Source organism: Tubulanus polymorphus, chromosome 2 (genome assembly GCF_964204645.1).
Source record: "Tubulanus polymorphus chromosome 2, tnTubPoly1.2, whole genome shotgun sequence".
In the NCBI taxonomy this organism is placed as follows: Eukaryota; Metazoa; Nemertea; class Palaeonemertea; order Tubulaniformes; family Tubulanidae; genus Tubulanus; species Tubulanus polymorphus.
The window spans coordinates 3,603,216-3,621,851 of record NC_134026.1 but is presented as its reverse complement, the minus strand read 5'-3'; the positions used below and the strand labels follow the sequence as shown (position 1 = coordinate 3,621,851).

The window sequence follows — 18,636 nt, the reverse complement described above, 5'->3', positions numbered from 1 at the left end:
TCCCTTTTTATCATCCCCTTTGATGATTTCTATCTCCTCATTAATTATCATTATTAAATTATTCATTAAATTCATTGGAATTTTTAGTTAAAAACCGAAAATTCGGATTCTTGAAAAATCTTAACGTTACGACATTTAAAAGAAAAAATTAGATTTCGTGATTGTGGGACATAATCAATGTCAAATATCACTCTCATCGTTCGCGATTCATTGCAAAGTTTTACCAAGTCAAGACGATGCCACCAGATCAAAAATAAAGAACCCGACTACGTACAATGTCTATGACGAAAAGAAATGGGCCCTAGTCCAACATCCGGTATGGTAGGAATGGTCTGCAGTAACTTTGTAGGTACGTTTACATATATCATGCACGCTTATATTGCTTAAGGTATTTATATCCAGTCATTTACACAAGGTTCATTACGTCTGGAGGCGAGGAACCTGTGAATATCGGGTATATTCTACAGTATACGTGTGTTCAACTACAATTCGGACCCTTTCCACAATATCTTGTTCAATTCATCGAAGAATTATGGTAAGTGCAATTAGTTCTCTTCGTCGAATTCGATATTGCAGTAATTTTGTTCTGCGAAATCGACATCCGATTGGTTTTTTAGCGTGAAATATTAATCTTATCGAGCCAGGTAGAACCCTGAAACAGCCGAAACGTCGTGGTATCAATCTTTAGCGATTTAGTATCAATCATATTTGTTAAAATTCGCGGAGAAGTATTTACTTGTTCGTGCTTGTAGGGTTTATGAGGCTAAAAGAAATAAGGCCCAAGTGGTAGACAAGGAAAAGGGGATGGGAGCTTCTGATGAAGAAAAAAGAACAATTTCTTACTTAAGAGTTAGAACCAAGACAACATTTATTACATTCTAGGCTTGGTTCAGTGCTAGATTTAATTAACAGTATGATTTACAGCTATGTTCGCAAATGAGACCAACGGATCGGGAAAAAAACAAAAACCAAACTCATCTAAGTGCATTATTACTGATAGATACTACAGATATAATGGATAGATAGATAGATAGATTGAGGCATAGGGAATGAGTTTCGATATAGAATGGAACTCGTATCATCATCAGGTGATATTTCAACCGCACCTGTTGCATCTCTTGGTATGCGAATGGTCTAGACGGTCAGATGAGAAACAGCTCAGAAATTCGACGTAGGAGTTTTAATGCCCCGATTACAATGTTCACGATAAATATATATATGTATACATATTTGATTACCCGCTCCTGGATTTTATTACCGATACCTTCCACACGTATTCGTCACTGTGGTATAAATAGTTACGGTAATCATTACGGTAGAGTATGTTTTACGGTCGTTTTTAATAATGGAAGCAGAAAATGCGCATCGAGTAATGTGAACCTAACGAAGCCGGAGTACATTGATACATCGTGATAACCTATATAAATTCGTGAATTTTTAGGCAGACGCGCCGAAGGCTTCCAAACCGACGAAGATTCCTGGCAAGGCTGATGCCAAAAGTAAACCAGCTGCAAGCACAAATAAAGGGCCAACGGCAGGAAAACCCGCGAAAGGACAGAAAACAGGTGAGACTGAACAGTCTTCTTACTCTCAGGTAGTCATGATGAAATGTGAATTTATAAATCCGATTTTATGTACTATTATTTAAAGCCAAATCACAAGTGACTAAAGTTAAAGGCTCAGCGGCTAAACCAGCGCCAGCTCCAGGAATTCCAGCACCAGTTCCAGATACTCCAGCACCAGCCCCAGTCATAGAAACTCCTGCACCGTTACCAGAAGCTCCAGCTCCAGAAGACCCTGCTCCAGCTCCAGAAATTCCACAGCCAGCCCCAGAAACTCTTCAACCTGCCCCAGATACCCCTCATCCAGCACCACAAACCCCAGAACCAGTTCCAGAAACTCCGGCTCCAGAAACCCCAGCACCAGTGCCAGAAACCCCAGTCACAACACCGGACACTCCGGAATCAGCCCCAGAAACTTCAGCACCAGTGCCAGATGCGTCAGTCCTAGTTCCAGAGATCCCAGCACCAGCTCCCGAAACTCCTGCACCAGATGCCCCAGGACCAGCACCAGAACCAGCTCCTGGAGCCCCAGCATCGTCTCCAGAAACATCAGCACCAATGACTGAACTGGCTCCTGAGGCTCCTGCACCAGTAGTGGAAGTTCCATCATCGGCTCCTGAGGCTCCAGTACCAGTGCCAGAAATTCCATTGCCAGCTCCTGAAGCTACGACACCAGCCCCAGAACCAGCTCCTGAGGCTGCGACACCAGCCACAGAACAAGCTCCTGAGGCTGCGGCACCAGCCACAGAGCCAGCTCCTGAGGCTGCGGCACCAGCCACAGAACAAGCTCCTGAGGCTGCGGCACCAGCCACAGAACAAGCTCCTGAGGCTGCGGCACCAGCCACAGAGCCAGCTCCTGAGGCTGCGGCACCAGCCACAGAACAAGCTCCTGAGGCTTCGGCACCAGTCACAGAGCCAGCTCCTGAGGCTGCGGCACCAGCCACAGAGCCAGCTCCTGAGGCTGCGACACCAGCCACAGAACAAGCTCCTGAGGCTGCGGCACCAGTCACAGAGCCAGCTCCTGAGGCTGCGGCACCAGCCACAGAGCCAGCTCCTGAGGCTGCGGCACCAGCCACAGAGCCAGCACCTGAGGCTGCGGTGCCATCTCCAGAAACTCAAACACCTGAACCAGCTCCCGAGGCTCCAGCACCAGTAGTAGAAGTTCCATCATCGGCTCCTGAGGCTCCAGTACCAGAAGTTCCATCATCGGCTCCTGAGGCCCCAGAACCAGTGCCAGAGGTTCCATCATCAGCTCCTGACCCAGCTTCTGAGGCTCCTGCACCAGTGCCAGAGGTTCCATCTCCAGCTCCTGAAACTGCGGCATCAACCACAGAGCCAGCTCCTGAAGCTGCGGCACCAGCCCCAGCAGCAGTCCCAGGACCAGCTCATGAGGCTACGGCACCAGCCTCAGAGCCAGCTCCTGCGGCTGCGGCGCACTCTCCAGAACTAGCGTCAGAAGTTCCACCATCAGCTCCAGATGCTCTAGAGCCTGGGCTTCCAGCACCAGAAACTACAGTACCAGAAATTCCAGTTTTAGAAACTTCAGCCACCGAAAGTTCGATAGTGACAGAAAAAGAAACAACAGAAACAAAACCAGATGAAATAGATTCTCCAAACAATCCGGCTGCATCTGAGACACCGAATGAAGAGGAGTTCAATCCTATTAAACAGTATAATCTAGTTCTACATCTTCAATCACAAATGGCGATGTTACAAGCACAAATGACGAAATTACAACAGAATATGCGCGAAACGGATGGCGCTTTGCAGGCTCTCATGGATTATTCGATTGCTCAGATGAAATAAACTGTAGAATTATTATGTTCATTCAAAATCATGCATTTTAATCTCCAACCTTGAGATATGGAAATCCTCTTTCTTTGAATGTAATTTAGTGGGAATCTGTTGACTTATTTCGGTGAATTATTTTACAGACTCCACAGTTGTGCGAAAAAGATTGTTTCTAGATAAACAAAACATTGAATAAACATTTTTCCTCTAGATTCAAACTGAATTCACAACCTAGCATGTCCATTACTTTCGCCATGTGCATTTTTCTTCAATTTTCGACAATAAAGTAATATATTATCTGTCCCAAGTTGTTATTCCATCTTCTTAGACGTTGGTAGCTTCGTTTAGTCAGACGGCAACTCGACCGGCTGCAGTAAAATAGAAGAAACGTCTGTACGACATTCGATAGATTTAGTATCGGTACGGTACGTTTCCTCGGGTTGCGCCATTGTGAATTGAATTCGACCCGCAGAATTGAAATAATTCACTTTCAATTGATAACCACTCAATTCGAAACATAATTTACAAATGTGGGACTACCTATTTGTGAAAAAAAAACGCAAGATGATGATTAAGTAATCACACTGGACTGATTATCGATCATAACCATATTGACCGAAGGATACGGAAAGGGACTGTTATGAGAGATGTTATTTCACATGCTGCAGGTGTGTTAATGCGGAAGTCTATAACCCGAGGTTCATTAACGAAAACACGGCCTTATTTTACAGATAAAGTTACCTAGCCCTAAAAAGTCGGCCGCGAGGCATAATATTTATACGTCGCTGAGTAAATATTGCACTTATCCGTGGCACAAAAGGATTCGAATTTAAACTGTCAAACGATTCGCACCTGACACCCGTGTCTGCTGTAGTAAGTTATGATAAGCTTTATTTTAGGAACCTTCAATACTAAAAATCATATTATATAAATCAGATACAATGAGCGGCATCGTGTGTACAATATCAATTAAACATTTCATGTTTATTTAATTATAGATCTATCAAATCTACGACGAATTCACCAAATAGAACTCAGTTTGAAATATGTAGAATATTTCGGTATCGTATTATTTGAGTGAATGATATTCAGTTTCTCGCGTTTGTTCGTTTAGGATTTTTGTGATGTTAAATCATTTTGATATTTTCTACAAAATGCTTGGACCTGTTAATCACCGTTTTTAATACCGGTCGATGAACTAATTTTCACTATACCAAATCTGATATAAACATACTTCGAGTATGAAAGATCAGTAATAATAACGCGTCGAAATTACTGATTACAGATTACTGATTACTAATTTTGAATGTTTGTTTTCGGAGTAAATCAAGACGCCGATTTTGTGTTATTGATGTGACGTAATCGGGCACATGTGGCCAAACCGCCATATTGTACGCGTTATCGAATGCGCTAACAATTTTGAAACCGAACCCAATATTTTGTACCCATTGCCCCACTTGTTCGAACGATTTAGAAAGTCTCAGATTTATAGAACTAATCTAGAGAGACTTTCCTTTGTTTCTTATCGTAGTCCGGTACCTCACAGATGGTGGGACTGTAGGTCGACAGATGGCCATCGGTTCAGATCAACAGATGTAATTTGCAGGTTTATCTGTATGATCCAAAATGACCAAAAATCTAAATGCTAACGCAATCCTACGATTGGATATTGAAGCCACGTATCGGATCTGGCTTTATGGATTTGTCATAGCAAACTGACTAACGGTTACTGTTCATAAATAATTCTTTTTTTATTACTATTCATGCAACTGATGCAACTTTGCACAACTGACTCGACAATGACAAGATGAATGGGAATCTGGTTTATAGGAACAAACTGTTATAAATTATCCGATCATACGAACATGGAAGATAAACCAAAATCGAATTTTTTCATAACACCAGAAACTGATATGTAAATATGTGGATCCTTTGAAAATATTTTTACTACCGATCGAATGCAGCGGAATAATTTCATTCAAAGTAATATCACAATATATTTTTTCGTTGGTTTTTATTTTGCTAGTAATTAGCTCGTAGTCACTTGATTCGTACGATGAATTAAGTCTGGTGCGCAGATGCTTCTTCTAACCCAGCATCCTTCCGTATTCGCGGTGGTTACAGATACGTGTGTTTACAGAAACATGGCGACGGGGAATCCATCAGAGCTTTCCTAGAGTCCATGCTTACTACAACGTTTTTGGTTGATATTCATTTCTTCACGTAGGACCTTTCGAATGAGTAAAACACGCTGATGGATTGGTTCGTCTTAGTCCGGATAGTTATAGGAACTCATTGAATTTCTCACCGTGAAAATATATTTCCTATGTTAGGCTGAATGGTATATGACAAATCACTGAAGGCGTTATTCTATTTCTTAAATTTTTACGTTTTTCATACATCAAAACGTGTAAGAGGCAAGCTTGCCAATTCACCGGCCGCCGAGAAACTTCGCACCAATCAGCGAGAAGAGGCGGACTCACTCCCGCGCGATAGCGTCGCTTGCACGCTGGGCAGGCATCTTTGGTTTCAGCCTATTGCAGTGATGATTGAGGCAATTTTTAAAACATTGATACGGGTGATAATCTGAGGTTGAGAGGTATTTTTCATCGCGGTCTTTACCCGGAAAAGTTGGCGAGAAAACTTTCGAGAAATCCACGGAGTCAACGAAATATTTCATTTCTGCTCAACTCCTGTCGTTCGTTACGATAACTGGCAGTTTCGGCAATTCTGAGCGTAGACGAACAGTAGCTAGCCACCCCTGGAAAATAAGTGGGAGAAACCCGGAGCGTGGTTTTGCCTAAAACTTTTATAGTAAGTTTCAGAATCAATGGTTTATGTTTTTCGTCTAATATTGCTCGTTAAATTATTACCGAGGACGACTTTAATCATTAACATCGGGTCGGCTTTGACTGAACATATCCCCGAGTGGCATAAATAGAAAACTTTCCCAGATCGTCTGTGAAAAACTAGAACGCTTACAAACAACGGACCAGATGCGCGGTGGTGTTTTAGGATAGAATGCTAGCAAACCAAACTTTCATATCAACTACTACTACTACACCGTTTTCAGTCAAAGACATACTTAACATGAGCGTCGATCAGGATACTGTATGTGCCATGGAATTCCAGGGTTTGAATTATAGCTCGGGTTCGTTTTACGGCAGTGATATGACCGCGCCTATATACTCGACTATACACCACCAGTTACAGAATCCGCATCTTCAACAGAATCACCATAATCCGCATTGCGACTACAGCCAGTCAATGCTGCTGCCCACGACTGCGACCACGTACGCCGAGTTGAGCCCGTCGATGAGCCCGCAGCAGCAACACCACCAACAGCAGTCAGCATCCTACAGCCCGGCTACGGTGACTGGTAGTGGCTGTCAAGAGGCTGAAAACATCATTGAAAAACGTAAGTGTCATCAGTATTAAGAGTCTCTTCAGGCCATGATTTATTTTCAGTTGCATAAAGTAGGTAGCAAGTATAGCGCTCTTGAGTCAAGGGCTACTGCTTCACCTCGCACTTACAAACCACCATTTGAAAACCCTTCACACCACTTATGGTGCCTTCGTTATATTCAAGTCCAAACAAACACAATTTCATCCTCAATAATCACCACCATCTCTTGGCGTGCAAAGAACTCGTATAGTGAAGTGCAAACAGTACATTTCACTAAAAACATTTACATTTTGTTTAGATAATTAGTTTAGCTTTTTAATTTGCATTTTATAGTCGTTCTATGCGGTTTCACATTTTTATTGTTTTTCTAATCCATATTTTTGCCTACGTAAAATGGAGGAAAAGTTTTTGGGTTCGTGAAAGAAAGGTTTTTGAGTTCTTCAAGTCCGAATGAAATACAAGGGGCTCTATTACATCTTATTTCTTAGATAATTTTCAAGCCAGGGAATTTGAGGTTTTGTCGGGGATTCAACCAGACAAATCCCTTAGGATTTTTTTTAATTCTCCGACAGTCCTGCTTTATACTGTATAACACAATTTTGTAACTTGCAAGACTGTCGAAATAAATGAAATGAATAAGATAAATGAAATCAAATGAAGGTGCACATTGGCTTTAATGATCCATCTGTATGTAGGAAATAATGCAAAAAAATGTTTTATGTTCATTTTGGTGTAGGAGAGATCAATCTAAAATCTATAACAGTCAGAATGATAATAAAATCTATGATAATGATTAAAACGATTTTTTCGTTACCAATATTTTCGCACTCTCGCACTTTTCTGCTTCTCTTACACCTAGAAAAATTGATATTTGCATTGCCAAAACTCGAGGCACGTTTATTCGTTAATTCGGTGGGAATTGAGATGAAATATGTCTGTGTTAATTATAGAGTGTTTTTCTGTTTTTCTACGATATACAATCACAGTAAAACTTGTCGTGTCCCGTGAGATATGAATCACGACTGGTTACACATCCCGGATTTCGCTCTCTTTGTAAAAACATCGGAATGTTTCTGCAACCTGTTTATGAGCATCTGATGTTTTATTCGTTTTTTCCCCGAGTTTCCGTTTCGATTTTTTTTCGGAGCTCTCATTTTGTGGGTCAATAATCGCCCAAAATGTATATACCAATACAAACATATCCTCATTCCTAAATTTCTCTTTTCGGGTTCACAATTTAGAATACGTGTAACTCTAACTTGACATTTTGGACAGCGCTATAAAGAAACCACCAAACGAAAGGGATTATTTCATAACCCTCGAGGGCTGAAGTAACTTATCTATAGACTAGTTTTATCACGGGAGACTGCGAGTCTGACGTTTGTATCTACCTGTCACAGGGCAATCTTTTTCTTTACATACAACAGTCACATCGGTTGTTTGCAAAATAGTAGATATAAACCAGAAACTCGGAAGGTTCGGCTACGGGTTCTCGTTTTACGAACAGCCGCCCAACGGACGACATATAGCTGGATATTTATCGTAACACGTTGTTCCGTAACGGCGTTATCTTGTCTTATCAATTCCGTTACAAGAAAACGCATTATCATGTTGGTAAATACAACTACAGTTTGCACGAGAAAAGCGTGGAACATAATGTTTTAACTCGACATATACATACATTTCAAGTCGATCCCGATAAGAAATATATGCGCTTCCTAGGTATTAAACGATTCATCAAAAATCTAGTTTACAAAAAAATCATATCTACGGGTTTAAGACGAATTGGAAATAATTGCACGATGCGTTCGCATGAAATCACATAATCTATCTTTTAGGAGTTATCTATTCCTCAAAAATTGACGAATCTCGCCGCCAGTGAAATGTAATGGCATTTGCGGCATCTCGAAGATGTGATTGGCTATTCTAAACGCGAGGAGAGTTTTCTTTAGATCGTGTGGTGTTTGTTAGTGGAAGTTTACACGAGCCTGATATCGTAGATGTAAACGATGACTCGTAGTTTCCCCCGACCCGACGGTGCACCTCGCGTGGTTATCATTCTTCCTACATACTTTATGTACCTGTTAGATCAAACTACTACAAACCAATATCAGTTCCCACTAGTCTCAACTTTCAACCATTCATCGATGGAGATTAATCTAATATCGTGATCTCAATGATTTCTGCTAGGATTTCAGACAGTCATTTATTCTGTACAGAGAGATTCTCACGGCTCACCAGATTTGATTCCCACGTGGATATACGTATATACAAATCAATCTCTCCTCAACCAGTTGGATTCCGTTTTGAAAAAGATTTGACGTGCGACTCTTAAAATCAAAATTTTACCTTATTCTACATTGGAACATGACCCCATCCATAATCATAACCCCTGAAATAGCTCTTCACTTAGATCTTTTCTTGATTTTTTTTCAAATTTATTTGGCATTTTGACTCCACGTATTTCTTCTTTTCTGTTTACAGATAACAATGTAGATGTTAAACCGACGTGCATGGAACTGGATATTAAGCCCAGAATCATAACCCCTCCGACGCCTTTGAATGACGATACAGACCCATCGACAAGTGGAATTACCGAGAACCAACCGACAAACGCCAGTAATCTTCCGTCGCCAGATGGTGCCACAGAATGCCACCTTCTGCGACAACGCCAAAAACGCAAACCACGAGTACTATTTTCACAGGCGCAAGTTTACGAACTTGAAAGACGGTTCAAACAACAGCGATATTTATCCGCGCCCGAACGGGAACAGTTGGCTAATATGCTGAAACTTACTTCGACCCAGGTGAAAATCTGGTTTCAAAATAGGAGATATAAATGCAAACGACAACGCCAAGATAAGACTCTCGAATTGACGGCGATGCAGCCTCCGAGACGAGTGGCTGTACCGGTGTTAGTTAGAGATGGTAAACCGTGTCCGCAGTCGTATTCCACGCCTTATAACGTGAATCCATTCGCCTATGCCACGGCGGCGACCCAGGCGTGTTCTTACGCCAACCACCCGGGCGCCTCGTCCCCCGCCGCTTACAGCCCGATGCCGCAAATGCAACAGTCGCCTCCTTACGTGCACCAACAGCAAATACAAGGAATACGAGCTTGGTGACAATAAATCATAAATCGTATAGAACAGTGAAATATAATTAGCGATTTATCGGCTTTGGACAATGAGTCGTAAACAGTAAACGCAGGATTTCAAACTCTTCCTGATGAAGACTTTCGAAATTTCGAAAAAACCGCAAAAACTGACCACAAAAACTGCGTATAGATAAATAAGTCCTTCGTCACGTGATTATGACGAACATACATGATGTGTATGTTATTGTTGGGTCAACCGGAAGTTATGGCAATCCTCCCACATATGTGTGTGTGGTACTGATATGCCTAACTGCAGGAAACAGATAAATACTGCAAACCGGGATCTGGCTGTAAACCTATAGAGCGACTAAATATTTTGCGCGACACTGTTTTATCGTTTGATCTTTATATCCACACTTTCCCAGGGTATGAGTTACATGTGCTGTATATATAATAATAATAAAAGTTCAAAACATTTCTATCTTGTTTTTTGGTGCTTTGCCGTGAGTTATAAGGAATCTATATTGTATGACATCTATGTACGCCATACATAGACACGAAAACGCTTAAATAGAAGCATTTATATATATACATATATGTAATAATAAAAAACGTTTCTCTATCGCTTTAATTATTGTTTTAACTGTTTTGTCTTTTGGAACTTTCGTCGGTGCGGCATATTAGAATAGCATTAAACTAATCAATCAAGTAGTTTTGGGATTACGACTTGCAGTAAGAGTTTAGTAGTGGATCTGCACCAAGAAGAACTCGAAAAAAACCGCTCAAATCGTTAAAGGATATTTTGGAGGGATGAGTTTGAAAGAGGTGTCGGACCCGTATCTACTGTGCCCATATACCCAATCAGAGCATCGACAATATTTTAGTTTTTCAGTAGTGATTTCAGGTTGAATTCACGAAACAGCGTCAGTTGGTACGTATCGGCGATGTATAATTTATCGAATGTTTATGACGTAAACTGGTGTTTTTGTGCTGATTACGAGTAAACAGAAAGTGGGAGGTCTCATTATTTACAAACCAGAACATGAATTATGAACTTGCACTCTGGCAAAAAAAGCTAACGAATTTAAAACGGCAAATATCCGCAGAGTAATTAGAAAACGTCTAAATATTACAACGCGCCCTTCTGACAGACGAAATAGCGAGCAAGGTGTTATAGCAGCTGATTTATATAACAGGGCGATCTTTTAAATGTTCCTGGCATAAAAACGACGAACACTTTGAAAAAGGAAACTCTGAGCAGCCAGGTAGTGTGGTCATTCATCCAATTAAATTATCAATGTTTATACTAGAACTCCGGTTTGTTTTCGCAGTCGCAGCAGTAGAGATTTCTGTGAAGTGAAATTAAGCATACATGATTCAATAATGTAGGCACCGTTGTCAGATTTCAGCCACCTAGTGTGATCTTGCTTGTACTAACTAAGTGCACCTGAGAATTAACAAGTAGAAAACTTAGTACAGACCCATAATACATCAATTAATTCTATCAACAACACCGAGGTCTCGGTAGACCTGAGTGCGTTGAAGTACTACCGAATCTGACGTCAATGAGGACGGAGAAATGTACGAAGAAAAGATTATCGTGATAGGCTAATAAACTACATTGTACTAAATTCATTTTTGCCCACTATCTCAGACGTGTGGTGTTGCGTTAGCTAGACCTACATGCCAATCAACGAACAGACTTCATCACGGCTTCAATAGAGTATGTAATTAATAAAGACACGTTTAAAAGTGGTTCCTCTTCATGGCCTCTTCAAACTATTCGCACGTCCTTCAGTGGCACGCGAGTACTTATCTCGTAGAGACAAGCAGCGCGCATTTACTTCCATTTCCGATGCCAAGTCGGCGGCTATTTAACTAATTTATAATTGATATGTTTGAACATTGATTAATAGAGATTTAATAGGATAATGAGAGGAAATTAAACGACGCGTGCAAATACGGGTTTATTTGAGAATGAGATCTTTGCCTCTACAAACAGCTCGGCGTTGACTTAGTGACAGGGTCCGAACGTCAAAACAGGAATAATGTTTTAAACGCCTAGTTCCAGATTGACGGGCGACGTTGTCGCTTTGCCGAATTCCCCGATCCGCAGCAAAGGGATTATCGCTTTGCGCACGTAAAATCACACGGATTATAATCATACAGTGATAATATGCTGGTAATTAATCAGAGATGACGTGATAAACGTGGTTTTTCTTTGTCTCAAAATGAACACCGACAGCAGCAGTGGTTTATTCACTGACGACAAACGTAAACATTTCAGAAAAATCTACATATTTTTCAATTAATTTTTGTCAAAATATCGCTTCACGCTACTATTTCGTCATCAAAACCGTCCACTCGATTTGACGGAACAAAACATATAATGTTGTTGAATAAAACTTTCCAGTCAGTTAACAATTGTGGGATTTTACATGTATAGTTAGATCAAGGATATTGGTATCTTACTGATTCATATTTATACATCAGCAATTTTGGAATTGTTTGGAATAGATTGACTTTTCGTAATAAACCTGCAAAAAATCTTTCTCTAAACGAAATGTACAATGATCACTTTTCAAATCATATTGGTACACGTTAATCAATACCACTCCCCTCTATGACGTCCGCATGAAGTCCAGAGCGTGTAGGACATCTTTTAAATTGATATACATATAGCGAATTATTGTAGACAATGCCCGGACCAAACAATCTAAAACTCGACGCAGCCAGACACACAGACAGATCAATGGGCTTGGTTCGATGTCAAAGTATAAACGAATTGCGGGTGGGAAAAAATCGAGATGATGTTAGCAGAGCATTGCCAGAAAAATACCAGTAAAGGGAAAGATAAGTCGTAGAGATAAACTAGCACGGTAAAACATCAACAAAATACAAACTTTCAGCTCTGGGAAACGTTTTAACTGATACGGAAGGCATGGTAACCTCCTCGGCATCTTCTGCCTCCGGTGTAACGTGATTCCGAATATACGGATATAGCTGACAGTGTTGAGATAACGCGAGACAAATATAAATAGTGTTTGAATTCACTTAAAAGCTCTCACTCTCTCACTCCCTCTCTGTCGGTTTGTTCTTAAAAGAAGACAAGTGGCCCGAAAAATCATTTTTAATGAAACAATGATAGCGCAATCATAATATATACAGCGATGAGGTAAAGTGAATAACCTTTGAGTCAACATGATTTCATATTTTCCTTTTTTTAGATTCGAAGCGAATTAAAAGCTCCAATTTGAACAAAAATGTCCGACAAATAATTACGCGCAAGACGTGAAATTTCTAACCAAGCAGGAAAATGAAACGAGAAAATTTCGGTAATATAAATAAACTGGAATCATTGCGTTGAAATTCTTACGATCCTTCAAGGGGTTTTACGTAACTCAGAACGACTCATTTCGTTGTCGTTTCAATAGTATTTCGCTTAGCTTAATTATCCATACGATTTACTACTAAAAATCGAGGCATATTGCGTTGTCCCAATAGAAACCTGGCTGATGTAATATTTATTCTTGATAGGACATCTTTGAATTCCTCTGCGTACGAACGTGCGAATTGACCCTTTCGCCATCTATCGAGGACTCGTTCACAAAGAAACGACTGTAACCGTCGTATTTTCACCTGAGTATTTTCCCGATCGGGCTTATCGATATCAATCTAAAAAATCAAGTGCCCTCAAATATCCACAAATTAATATCCACAAGCAATGAGAAAATTAGTAATTGTACAACGTGATATGAAAATGGCGGCTATTTTGATCAATGATTTGATCCGCTCGTTATCACTAATTGGTTAACTGATTGGTTACTGAGCGTCGATGTTCAGCAATTCCGCCCATCGTTCGCAGCAATCGAAACAAATGATTCGTGTTTCGCGAAACCAACACATTCGATAGCTTTTCTCTTTGGTGTATGCCTGGTAGTGCAGCTTCAATTACGAGTTACTATACTCTAATTTTTCGTTAAAATGTAGTGAAAATGATTTATATACAGTACGATAAAGCGTTGCTGACAGAAGATGGGTTCTAATAACGATTGGGAAGGCAACAGATACGAGCGACATTGATGCCGAGAAATATTGGAAATTCATCAAGCGCCGCATTCTTGCGACGGCATCTACTTATAAGTCAATATTTCTCAGAAATTAATGAAAATGATTTACTCCATCGTTTGGTAGCATACCGCCACCGACAGCCAATATATATTGGTGGCTCTCGAGCCGAAATTCAAATCAATAAGACGCACTATGAGTGTATCCGCTGCGAGACAACTTTTAGAAATCGTAGCCTATGACCGCATAAAAATGTCTACATTGATTCTTAGCGGAAGTTCTTTCTATGTTCTAGATTTTTTATGTTTTGCGATTAATTGCTGTTTACGCTTTAGATGAAGATAAGTCACTCTTTAAAAATCCACATTGGAAACGCTCGAATTCGAAGAACGTTTGTTGCCTATTGTTTATAAACAATGGTACGAGTTCCGTGTTGCTAATTAAGGTGTAACGTTGCTGCCGATGTAACTAAATCACGTGGGCAAATGCCAGGGTGCCTCGTTAGTTAACGTTCGTTTCTAGATACGAAATACCGCAGCGCATCCGCCGTTTGCAAATATACGTCGTCGTAATTAACCTTGAAAGCTGCTCTTCCGCGTTCAGTGCCAGTATAATTGTCATTATTAAAGCGTCATTAAGCATTCAGTAAGCCAGTATCGGTGGACATTGGTAGTTACATTCATTCAAGCATCATTTGGAGTGGCCAGGCTGCTGGTGTAGTTTTACCAAAATACTAACGTTTGATATTGCGTATTGCATGACAGTTTAGCGAGCTCGTATATACACTTATGATATTCGCGATTTCTATGCCGCTAACTTATCGCTATTATCGTCCGGAGGTTGGAGAGTCAGATATCGCCGTTGAGTTTGATCGGCGAGACGACGACATATCGGTAAGTTGAATATCGACATGGATATCCTGGATACGGATACGAGCCAACCAGTGACCGCGTGATAAATCGCATTAGACTGTTTATCTTGCGCAGGAATCCGGAGTTCACTTAGAAACTATATGAAATGATTATAACAATAGCGATTTAAGCGCGTATTGGTTCATAACTCGAAGATATATACAGCCGAGCGAACGTACATATTATATCTGTCAGAGGGTAGAACGAAAATAATTGTAGTTTTACCCTGAGCGATCAAGCCTTCTGTACCTTCTTGTAGCCAGTTTTCCAGATAGTGCATACAAAGAGCCACATGCTGAGGAGGATCCAATACAATTTCTTCATCGAGTGTTTTGTCATTTTTCTCATATCTCACCTCGGAGCGACAACAACTCCAGATAAGAGGGGTAAGTACCAAGATATATATCACCAGCTTGTAAAACATCACTCAAAGTATTTGCTTTTCGACACTCTTTGGGACATTAATTTGACACATTTGCATCGGGTGAACGAGGATTTTTTTTTCTATCAAAATCGAGTCGAAAATGCATCAATGTCTCACATTTGATGCATTTTCTAAATGGTTTCTACGGGAAAAATATTCAACGACCCAAAAGGAACAAATATACATATTTCACGCATAATAGGTAATTTTATACTCGCAACGCTAATCAGGCATTTCATTTGGTTCGTTTTACGGATGTTCTATTATTCTCTTGTGGTAATCAAATATGAAGCTACGCCGTGAAACGTTGTTCATCTATCGATTCTGGAAGTTTACTCAACGAGTACTGAAACGTACTAAGCGCCTTCAATGATTATATTATAACCTGTATTTTTTCTATGTAGGGAAATGTCCAAAGGGGAAAATTCAGTTCGGTTCGAGTTGCTATGATGTCGGTTTTAAACGGCTTCAGATAGCTAGCGCGAAATCGCAATGTGTCGGAAACAACAAAGACGGGTACCTGGTCGAAATAGGAACCGAGGAAGAACACTACTATCTGATACGTGCCATAACGGAACTGCTACGCAAACATCCGACTAATCACATTCAGTTTTGGACCGGGGGTTCGAGAATAAGTTCGGCTTGGACATGGCATTCTCGAGTAGAAGGCGCATCGGCTGCCGTGGACGGAGACGGGCAAAGCGCTCACTATATACCGATAACAGACAATCACTTTCAGGACTGGAGACCGTTTGAACCGTCGCAAGAAGGAATGGAACCAGTGGCGACGATGAAAGTAGCCAGGAATGTTTGGGGTTGGAACGATGTATATTCCGACTCGCGTTTCTGCCTCAGATACATCTGCGAGAAATCATTAGATAAGAAAATGGGCGGTAAGTATAGTTCGACGCATCACTGCCCGAAAATGAATAATTGCAACTGACAGTCGTTTCTTTCTTACAGTTTGCGAAAAGCGTTGGCACCGTTTCGATGACCATTGTTACTATTTTTCCTATCGGGAACATTTGCACGCAAAAGCCAAACGTAAGTGTCAGGAGCGGAGTTCGCATTTAGTTTCCATCAATTCGCGGGAGGAAAATGAGTTCATTAAAGATCAGATCAGGCGCCACACGTTCGGAGACGGTCCATCGAGGTACGAGGAATGGTGGATCGGAGCGGAACGATTCGGCGGTGCTGGAGGTACCCACTGGCTCTGGGACGTTACTGATAGAATAAGTAAGTCCGGTGAAACTAAGAAAATAGCAAAACCTCTAGTTCCACATGTTATTCTTATTTAAATTTCAATTATACATTCGATGCTATTCAAGTTGTAAATGATATGCATTTTGCGTTTAACGTTATACTAGTCGTGATATCTGTTTCCAATGCATTGATATCATCTATATCTATTTGATGTGGAACTGTAGCGGAAACATACAGTAAATGGCTAGCCGTCCCCGACACTAGCGACAGAAGACTTCCGTTAGCGTATCTCGTACTCGTCTTCTACGGAGAAGAATGGTGGTGGACAACTGAATTCAACTGGGTACGACTTCCGTTCATCTGCGAATCGGCACCGGACAAAATAGCAACGAAAGACCATTTTAAACTCCGTGAGTAATTGTAGATGAATCTACTGCTTCGAAGTCGTTTGAAATTGTATTGATTATTTCTCTTCTGGTAAGGATGTTATGGGGAATTTAAACAGTTCCGACGAAGTTGCTACCTGTTTGTGAAAATGTACTTCACGCGCCATCAAGCGGAAGTGAACTGTATGAATCGAGGCGGCCGACTAGTGTCGATTAAAAGCAAACACGAAATGAAGTTCTTGATGTCGGAACTGGATAAATTTGGTCCAATGAAATATAATAAATGGTGGACTGGTGGGTTGTACACAGATTTCAAATGGATGTGGTCGGATGAATATCAAAATATACAAGGTACAAAAGAATATTCTAGAACAATTTAAAAGAAGGAATTTCTACAGATTCATGTTAAATCGTTTTATCTCATATTCTAGACTTGTCTATCTATATAATTTGTATCTTTTCTCTCCTACTTAACGAAACTTTGTCTTTAGATCTCGAAAAGGATTATGATAATGATAGCAAGATATTTTCTCACAGGTGGAAAAGGCAAGGACCAGTTTATGGCATGGATGTCAGGTGAGCCGAATAATTTCGGCGGTGATGAAAAGCACATCAGTCTACGAATGGATTTTGACGAATGGGGTTGGAATGACGTGTCCGGTTCCGGGGTTGTCAGAATTCCATACATCTGTGAATTTCCGGCAACGCCTTTCAGTACGTGTCATGAACTGTACTCTCCAAATCATGTACATGTAGTAATGAAAGTAATAGAAAGAATTATCATACGCTTCATGTATATTATTATTGATATTTCAAATTATATTTTATTTACTAGTTTTTATTCCATACTTTAAAGCATTTCTACCATTCAATTTCCGATGCAGGGATGATAATCTGGCAGTTTTCTTTTCCATCCAGGCAGTGATGTCTTTAACCAAGAATGCATGGTCGACAAAATGGGCGACGAATACGTCGGAAACCTGAGCGTCACGTTAGATGAAACGCCGTGTCAAAGATGGGACAAACAATGGCCGAATCGGCACTCGTTCGTCGACAGTAATTTCCCAGATGAAAGCGTTAGCGACGCTGGAAACCACTGTCGGAATCCCGACAAAAAACCGGAGGGACCTTGGTGTTTTCTGTCGGATACAAGACGGGGTAATTGGATGTTTTGTGACGTACCACTTTGTTCAGGTAAGCAATCGCCTAAGATAATACATTGCTATACATGTATATGAATATACTAATGAACGACCGTTAGATTAATCATTACCACTTGTGGAATCGTTCATTATTATAACATAAAATATGATTTCTATATAAAGACCAACGTAGAATAAAGGGGATATTATAACATTTGAGACATCAGTCAGTTAGGATAAAACATTGACAACTACTGTACTTAAAGGTCTAAATCAGACTTATTCTATCAGTCGATGCCGGTAAAACTGGAAGAACGGCCCAAGTCAGCGAATTACATACATTCCAATCGGGCGATATATTTGCAGTTTTCTGATGTAGATTTAACAAAAATCTAATGAGAAATATCATATTCTTTTGCAGAAGTTGAAGGACATAGTCACGGTGGGCATTGAATCATCTTGGAAATCATCAAACTTCATACGTGTACTTTTTTCCAATTTTCGTGAAAGTCTTTGCATCACTTTAAACAAAAAATCCAGTGTCCAAGATAACGGGTAATGGTAAATTCATCGATCAAATATGACGTCAGTCTTCATAGCCCAGCGTCACGGAAAAAGGCCAAAAATAGTTTCTCCGTGAAATCGG

The 18,636-nt window shown here is 40.5% G+C and overlaps 3 protein-coding genes across 3 annotated transcripts; all 3 read left to right on the top strand.

Annotated features, from left to right (window-relative positions):
• The first annotated feature begins 427 nt into the window (after positions 1 to 427).
• Positions 428 to 3,653, top strand: LOC141900643 (uncharacterized). Its single transcript, XM_074787626.1, has 3 exons — positions 428 to 535; positions 1,442 to 1,565; positions 1,651 to 3,653. The coding sequence occupies exons 1-3, from the start codon at positions 533 to 535 to the stop codon at positions 3,366 to 3,368; spliced, it is 1,845 nt and encodes a 614-aa protein (XP_074643727.1). The 5' UTR covers positions 428 to 532; the 3' UTR covers positions 3,369 to 3,653.
• Positions 3,654 to 6,348: 2,695 nt separating this feature from the next.
• Positions 6,349 to 10,427, top strand: LOC141900646 (uncharacterized). Its single transcript, XM_074787628.1, has 2 exons — positions 6,349 to 6,771; positions 9,244 to 10,427. The coding sequence occupies exons 1-2, from the start codon at positions 6,375 to 6,377 to the stop codon at positions 9,882 to 9,884; spliced, it is 1,038 nt and encodes a 345-aa protein (XP_074643729.1). The 5' UTR covers positions 6,349 to 6,374; the 3' UTR covers positions 9,885 to 10,427.
• Positions 10,428 to 14,521: 4,094 nt separating this feature from the next.
• On the top strand, positions 14,522 to 18,548 carry LOC141899568 (C-type mannose receptor 2-like). The gene is made up of 8 exons (XM_074785943.1): positions 14,522 to 15,221; positions 15,664 to 16,152; positions 16,223 to 16,495; positions 16,687 to 16,872; positions 16,945 to 17,199; positions 17,386 to 17,562; positions 17,767 to 18,042; positions 18,412 to 18,548. Exons 1-8 carry the CDS (start codon positions 15,128 to 15,130, stop codon positions 18,441 to 18,443), a joined length of 1,782 nt encoding a protein of 593 aa, XP_074642044.1. The 5' UTR covers positions 14,522 to 15,127; the 3' UTR covers positions 18,444 to 18,548.
• The last annotated feature ends 88 nt before the right edge of the window (positions 18,549 to 18,636 follow it).

Excerpts from the sequence above, each read along its gene's own strand:
- LOC141900643 (XM_074787626.1), top strand. Across the intron at positions 1,566-1,650 it reads CGCGAAAGGACAGAAAACAG|CCAAATCACAAGTGACTAAA; the intron begins GTGAGACTGAAC and ends TATTATTTAAAG.
- LOC141900646 (XM_074787628.1), top strand. The coding sequence starts at position 6,375 with ATGCTAGCAAACCAAACTTTCATATCAACTACTACTACTACACCGTTT. Across the intron at positions 6,772-9,243 it reads TGAAAACATCATTGAAAAAC|ATAACAATGTAGATGTTAAA; the intron begins GTAAGTGTCATC and ends TTCTGTTTACAG.
- LOC141899568 (XM_074785943.1), top strand. The coding sequence starts at position 15,128 with ATGCTGAGGAGGATCCAATACAATTTCTTCATCGAGTGTTTTGTCATT. Across the intron at positions 16,153-16,222 it reads ATTAGATAAGAAAATGGGCG|TTTGCGAAAAGCGTTGGCAC; the intron begins GTAAGTATAGTT and ends TCTTTCTTACAG. Across the intron at positions 18,043-18,411 it reads TGACGTACCACTTTGTTCAG|AAGTTGAAGGACATAGTCAC; the intron begins GTAAGCAATCGC and ends ATTCTTTTGCAG.